The 7,411-nt window shown below is 36.0% G+C and overlaps 1 protein-coding gene across 1 annotated transcript; it reads right to left on the bottom strand.

Annotated features, from left to right (window-relative positions):
- Window positions 1-2,364: 2,364 nt before the first annotated feature.
- Window positions 2,365-6,896, bottom strand: LOC115414316 (cytochrome b5-like). Its single transcript, XM_030127621.1, has 5 exons — window positions 6,405-6,896; window positions 5,312-5,440; window positions 4,742-4,768; window positions 4,551-4,582; window positions 2,365-4,106 (listed from the first exon to the last, which is right to left on the bottom strand). Exons 1-5 carry the CDS (start codon window positions 6,600-6,602, stop codon window positions 4,016-4,018), a joined length of 477 nt encoding a protein of 158 aa, XP_029983481.1. The 5' UTR covers window positions 6,603-6,896; the 3' UTR covers window positions 2,365-4,015.
- Window positions 6,897-7,411: the final 515 nt, after the last annotated feature.

The following is a 7,411-nucleotide window of genomic DNA, read 5'->3' as shown; positions in this document are numbered from 1 at the left end:
TTTCATCGGACCCTACAGTGTTCATTTAACCACAACAACAATGCTTTCAGCCATAATTATCTGAAATTGGAATCATACAAAAGCAGGCAGTTAAAATGCGAAAAGAACCTCCAGACCCAACAGTGTTGACCACAAGTCTGCATCCTGACAAACTGTCCTGATAACACTTTGGTGAGTGTTTTTCCTTGCACTGCTCTCATCACAGTTGAATTAGGTCTGGACTTCATACACATTCTGCTGCAGTTTGTGCCCAGCTGCTCAGTGCTTGTGTTTGGGATTATTTCTTGCCCCCAACATCACCCTGTCATTTCTAAACTTGTGAGTGGTCTCAGCAGTAATTGAGGTCAGACTTTTGGACTTTAAAGAGCCTGCAATCCAGTTCAGACGCCAATTTCCAGACATTGTGACACATCTAGGGTTTGTGTCTGACCTCTGCTAACATACTGACTGTGTTCTAATGCATCTCCAGTCTGATGTATTTTCTTTTTATAAGATTACACGTTTCTGCCTCAATATTTAATAAATCACTGTGGATTCCACCCTAACAAAAACTGAGTGAAATCACAGTGGAAGGGATCAAAACTAATTAGAAGGCTTTGTCCAGGAATAATTGGACTGTTTTTTTTTTTAAGTCTTTAGATTGTGTTTATTACCTATACCTTTTCTAAACTTTGTAAACTCATAAAATATTCCTATAAAAAGACACTCTTCCACAAACTTACTGGAGCACCACCTAAACCCTCTAAAACCTGTATTCACATAGTTCATTTACCAAAGTCTACTTTATATTTACCATAAATAAAGTATGTTTTCCCTGTAGACAGTGGCAATACAACTACAAGAATTAGAAGCAAAATAATTTAAAAACAAAATCAAATGTTTTCAGTAATTTACAGGTGGAATACTTCCCACAGTATTAAATGCTGTGCACATAAAGTATATTATAATCATTATATTGTTATAATATAATATAATATAATATAATATAATATAATATAATATAATATAATATAATATAATATATTATAATATACTTCAAGGCAAATGCTACAAACATTTATTTCAGCCATTGAACACCATCATACGCCATCATTTGACTTTTATATTTACATTACATGTGCATCTACAAAAACCTATAATGTATATTATATAAAATCCTAAGTTCTTGTGATGTTGTCTTAAAATATAAGGATATCTGATTTCTGATTTCAATTATTTCAAATAAATCACTATTTATGCAGGATAAATACCATGAATATTTCTGTCAGATTCAGTACACACTACCACAGTCATGAGGACTGCTGACTGGACAGTTGTCCAGAAGATACTCATCGATGTCCTCCACAATGAGGGAAAGTCACTGAAGACCACTGTTGAAAGGACTGGTTGTATCAGAACAGATTTATGGAAAGTTGACTGGAAGGAAAAGATGGACAACCAACAGGGATGACCACAGCCTTGGGACTGAGGCTGGAGTCAGTGCATAAAGAGTCACCACAGACAGACGAGTCCAGGGAGTGGACTACAAGTGTTGTATTCCTATAGTGTCAACCTAGTCCTGAACCACAGACAACATCAGAAGAGTCTTACCCGGGCTGAGGAGAAAAAGAACTGGATCACTGTTCATCAAAGTCTTGTTTTCAGATGAAAATACATGTTGCATTTCATTTATAAGTCGAGGTCCCAGAGAAGAGGAGAATCCAAGTTACTTCTAGCCCACTGTGAAGTTTCCACACTCAGTGATGATTTGGGGTGCCATGTCATCTGCTGGTGTTGGTCCGGTGTTTTATCAAGTCCAAGGTTGATGCAGTTGTCTACCAGGAGATTATGGAACACTCTATGATTCTCTCTGCTGACAGGTTTTATCAGGATGCTGATGTCCTCTCCAACAGGATTTGGCACCGGCCCATAGTGCCAGAACACCTCCTAAATGGTTTACTGATCATGGTGTTACTGTGTTTGATTGGTCATCGTACTCCCCTGACCCCAGTCCCATAGAAAAGCTACAGGGTTTTGTCCAGAGGAAGATGAGAAACATCAGACTCAATCAAACAGATGAACTTAAGGCCACTATCAAAGCTGCCTGGACCTCCATATCACCTCACACCTCATTCATGCAGTGATTTGAGCAAGTAGTCTCCTGAGTGAGCACTGTATGAGTGCATAAATAAACACACTTTTTGATCTTATGAAAAGTTTTATATGTGCAATAAATAATACACAATGAATCTGAAAGATAAAGTTTCACTGTTTCAATTTACAGAAAACCTTTAACTCCTTTACACTATTGGGGTTTTTTTTTTTTCCACATCTGTATTTATAATAAATGTCTGCTGTATATCAATAATAAACACTGGCACCTTCTATTTTCAAGTTTCAGTTTATTCAAAGAGATTTCTGATGACATGGCAGTTGAAAAGAACAGAACATTGCAATGACATGTAAAATAGCAGCAAGTTATCCTCCAAAATTGTGTTCTCATGTGAAGTGACAGAAGGCAGTTTTTAGGATCTTATAGCTGTATAAAGTTTTCCCTCATACACAGTAAAATAATGTCAGTATCTGTCTGTATGTACGACCTCTGATCTATAAACTGAAAGACTTGAAAGAAAGTTGAATTGTAAATTTGAATCTATAACTCAAACGACAAACCTTGTTTCCACACAGTGGCCGAACAAAAAAAAAACAAAAAACACCACTCTGGACTTCATTGAGTTGAACACAAACCCTCCAGTGAACAGCTGCCAGTTCTATCCATCCAAACCCAAGATGCAGACGTACAATTACACAAAGTTATGAAAACGCATCAGTTAAATAACAAATGGCATAGTGAGGAACACGATTAAGAAAAAAAAAACAGATCAACAGGGTTCTCCTCCATCACCTCCATAATTCACTTTCATCTATATCCTGATAATAAAATATTGTTTCTAGCATAGTACATAAGTTAATATTCATCTATGGATCAGGCAATATGTTAACACAAACGGGAAAGACTGAACACACTCTAACTTAAATAATCACAATCTGACACAATATAATTCTGAAAATGAATAGACACAAAACCTTTGACTTCTTTAGAACCAAGTTATAAATGCAATGACATAGTGCTGGAGTGATTAGTCAATAAATTATCAGACATGCAATTACTTTGAACTACTTATCATACCAAAATATTTGCACTTTTCAACTTCTCAAATATGAGAATATAATGATTGTTATTGTTTTGCTCTGATTAATGGAATATTAAGTTTTGCACTAAAAGTTGAAAATATTTGAATACATTACCATGGGCGGTATGGGAATTATATTTTTTCTGTAACTTTCTGCAATTTTACAGAATAAATGACACACTGCTTAGTGATAAATATAGTCAGCAGATTACTTTATATAGACAATAATCATTAGTTCCACCCTTGCAGCTTTGCTTTATTCCAAACTGGTGCAATAAGCCCTGCATGACATAAACTGAGACTTTAACAATGCTGGTTGGTCTGATTCTACTCCATTTTAGAAAACACATTAGAAATCTGAATTCAGTGTATAAAGTACAATGGTTGCTGTAAACCATTACAGAGGTTTCAACATCAATTGTCCATAGTAACAGATCTGTCTTTGTGTTGCAGTTTTAGTCCATCTGTGCAAAGATGATGAACGATCTAACAGGTAGCAAAAGCCTGTTGGTGGCATAAACAATTAATATAAAGAGACCAAACTGGGTCAAATGCATATGATATAAAAGTTATAAGACACAAAATAACAATTATAGCAACAGGCATGGAGACAATGACATACAAAGAAAAAGAAAATAAAACGTTGATAAAGACTGCTGCGCTGGCTATTTGGTACACTCTACATAGAGTGACAAAGACAAAGGTAATTTACAAAACGGCTCCTCTTGTATTCTCGCTGCAAAGGCATGGACACTCAAATGTGCGTTTGATGTGTGGAGGTTTTGGTCAACATTTCAAGGCCTCCGGATGAAAACAATGGGATGGAAATGGAATTTCAGCACTCAAGAAGACTTGTGTTCATACACAAAGTAACGATAAATGATGCCAATGACCGCTGCAACAACTGCAGGTATCAACCAGGTGGTATAGGAGCTGTTGGAAAGAAGCAAATACCTTTTTTAAGAAAGTGTGACTAAAATACAAGAAAGGTGAGACAAATAACAATTGATTTTAAATAGAAATATTTGAGTCTCAGTGCTTACTTTGTTCCAAATTACCATATAAACCACAGACCAATAAATCATCTCTAAAATGTCATTCTGTAGGTAGAATTCATACTTGAAACACTGCAGTTGTACTGTTTTTCCTTATTCACATTACATACATTTGATATTTTTGATAAAGGTGTCAGATCATAGTTTCCTCTACAGTGGTTTATGTTTTGTAGCAAAAAAACACAATTATGGTTGGAATTGTTGCTAACCATTTGTTGATTGAAAAAAAGAGGGTATGTATTTCTTTAGAAATATGGGACAACATCAACAAATAATTAAAAAATTCTAAGCCCTACATGTGGTGTATGTCATGATTACTGACCTGGATTCTCCTGAATTTGTGACATTTTCTTCCTGAAAAGGAAAGAAAGACAAACAAAAATGTCAAAGAGAGACAGAATAACTTTACATTAAAATATTTACCAAAGGTCAAAGCATTTCTCATTACTTCTGTTACAGTGCACTTTGTACTGAGGTTAAGATAAGGCGAGATGATTGGACAACACCGCTTACCTTTGCACTGGCTTTTTTCCTGTCATCCTGCAAACAAAAATAATATAACGGACATCACGTGATTGCTCTCAAAAATGTACATTCATACACAAGCTTAACTACTAGGAAACATAATTGGACTGCACATGTCTGACATGTATCACACTACAAAATACCCACATTTTCATGGGTTCATTTTACTCTATATATGTATTGTTGGAAGGACCAGGTCTTCCCTCACCCTTATAAAAACTGTAATTTTTGTAGTATTTTCAATTTTAACAGACTGTTAAAATTACGCAAGAAATAAAATAAAATCATACTTAGAAGCGTCATTATTTAATGGATTAGTTAAAAAAAAAAAACTATATCTAGCATAATTTCATGCTTTGTCTCTTTATATAGTGCTAATTTTCCTTTGAGAACCTTGTGTAAAATATGGCATCCTAGATTGAAGTGCTTGTGTAAATATTAATGCCTTAAAAATACAATACTGGAGAGTAAGTAACTAAATGAAACACATTAACAAAAAGTCACCTGCATATATAAAACAGGCAGTACACTACTGAGGAGACAGAGGTGTGATCTTACCATATGTAACTCCCCTACGTAGTACTGCTGAAGCATCTCCCTGGCATCTGTGGAATGACCCACATCCTCAAAGCTCTCTGTAGCATCTGCACCGGCTTGTTCCAGTAAAACCTCCTCACCACCTGGATGCTGATATTACACAGTAATAGCTCTGGTTACACACATTTAATGTCACTGCTATGGTGAAACGTCAGTAATAACAAACCACAAGTAATCACTGAGTATGTTTGTAACTATAGTCTTCTGCATGTCACTGTCGATGTGTATTTATTTAGTATTCTTTAACAAATGCCAGCAACCAAGACATTTCAGAGACAGTGTCATGTTATAAAGTAGTGAGAAAAATCCTAGTTTTACTTCAAATTATCCATTTTTGACTTATGTGTTTCAACTTTAACAAAAACATTTGTGTCTCACTTTTCCCGCTTGGTTATTTTTATAGCCAGATATAACGATAGAGTAACTGAAGTAAGTCTGCAATTATTACATATGACAGAATATTGTACATTTGGAAAATACAAATATTAAGACATATTAATACTTTGCAACTAATTGAAGTGTCATTGGTCAACAGGAGTATTGTTTAAAAGGTATTCAATGTTGTACTCAATACTTCATTTGGAATGTCTTTAACCCACAACAGTACGTCAGGGATTAAGGATTTGTTTTGGACCTGTAAGGTTTACTGAGCTGTAATGTAAGGCTGACATTCACTGGTGCTAAGTGCATCTCAAATTCCCATCATCAGTGGCGTTACCATTGTGACAATGTCACAACTCATCCCCTGTTTAGTAACTAGAGCTGGAGCGTTAAACATTAGCGCTGATCTGTGTGTTTTAAAGACACCCCATGATAGCGGTAATAATGGCTTACACTGAGAACACCTAACCTTTGATAAAATAAGGTTGTAATATCATGCGAGCTAAAAAAAACCCGTTCTGCTCGCTGGGCAACACCTCCTTACAGCGACTTTACTGGGAAACGTCATCATTACACAGCAACACAATGCTAGCAATTGTTCTGTAAATCCAGGAAGTAGTCTTGTCCGAAATGTGACATAAACCATAACCTTGTTGACGGGAGTGTCTCTTACCTCTTCAAGAAAACTTGTGATGTCGTATACTTTGTCGTGGATGATGAGCCATGTGTCATTGCTCATATTATGTACTCTTATTTCTTCTAAAGTGTAATACTTCATACCATCATCTACTGTTTCGCCGTTTTCCTCAACCCGGTTGCTGCCAAGTGCACAGTCTGTGTTTTTTACGTTGTCGTTGACTTCCTCTCCCATTTTTACGTTTATAGAAGAACGTATCTAGCCTTCCACGTTAGCTAATGTTAGCTTGTTAGCCAGGTACTTGCTAGCAAAGGTTAGCCGCTACACCAGTTTGAGTCTTGAGTAAATTAAACTGGTAGCTGTCGAACTGCTCCACAATAACACCGTGTAAAGGATACACACCAGTAAACACCCTATTACCACCGATTACTCAACAATTATGGTTACGACATCAAATAACCCTAACCCGGCGCGTCCATGGATGTATTAAGTAAAACATATCACCAGCACATCAGCAGACATGTGGAACAGACCAATGACATGCGTTGTAATTCACCATCCGGCACAAACACCCAAACTGACCAATCAAAAGCAGAGTTCAGGCATACTGACCAATCACAGCTGACCACTTGAGGATCATGAGACGACGACCTTTACAGAGGCAGTCAACTGTGCGTCATAGGTGCGCATAATGTTATTTACGTACGTTCCCAAATTCTACTTAATTGCATTTATTTCATCTCCACGTATACTACTCTACAAATGGAAAAATATATAACTATAACTGATTTGAATTTATAAGTAATAAAAGAGTTATTGGACAATTCACCTGTAATGTTATTGTAATGTTTTTAGGTTTGCTTTTTTGTTTGTTTTTCTTTTTCTTCTGTGGGACAACAGATGAAAACTGGCCTTTGGCTAAAATCTGGAGTGTTTACATTCATGTGAAAACATGTATGTTCATTAATGCTCACTGTCCCATTCAAATAAATAAATTGAAATTGAAAGACTTCAGTGTGAACTAACAGAAAGAAATGCCGTAT

Source organism: Sphaeramia orbicularis, chromosome 3 (assembly GCF_902148855.1).
Source record: "Sphaeramia orbicularis chromosome 3, fSphaOr1.1, whole genome shotgun sequence".
Classification (NCBI taxonomy): Eukaryota; Metazoa; Chordata; class Actinopteri; order Kurtiformes; family Apogonidae; genus Sphaeramia; species Sphaeramia orbicularis.
The sequence above is the reverse complement of the archived record's forward strand: the minus strand, read 5'-3'. Positions and strand labels throughout refer to the sequence as shown.

Bases quoted from the DNA above. Each gene is read 5' to 3' on its own strand.
- LOC115414316 (XM_030127621.1), bottom strand. From the start codon at position 6,602: ATGGGAGAGGAAGTCAACGACAACGTAAAAAACACAGACTGTGCACTT. The intron at 5,441-6,404 runs GTAAGAGACACT...GTGTAATATCAG, and splicing joins TCACAAGTTTTCTTGAAGAG to CATCCAGGTGGTGAGGAGGT. The intron at 4,107-4,550 runs GTCAGTAATCAT...TCTTTCCAACAG, and splicing joins ACAAATTCAGGAGAATCCAG to CTCCTATACCACCTGGTTGA.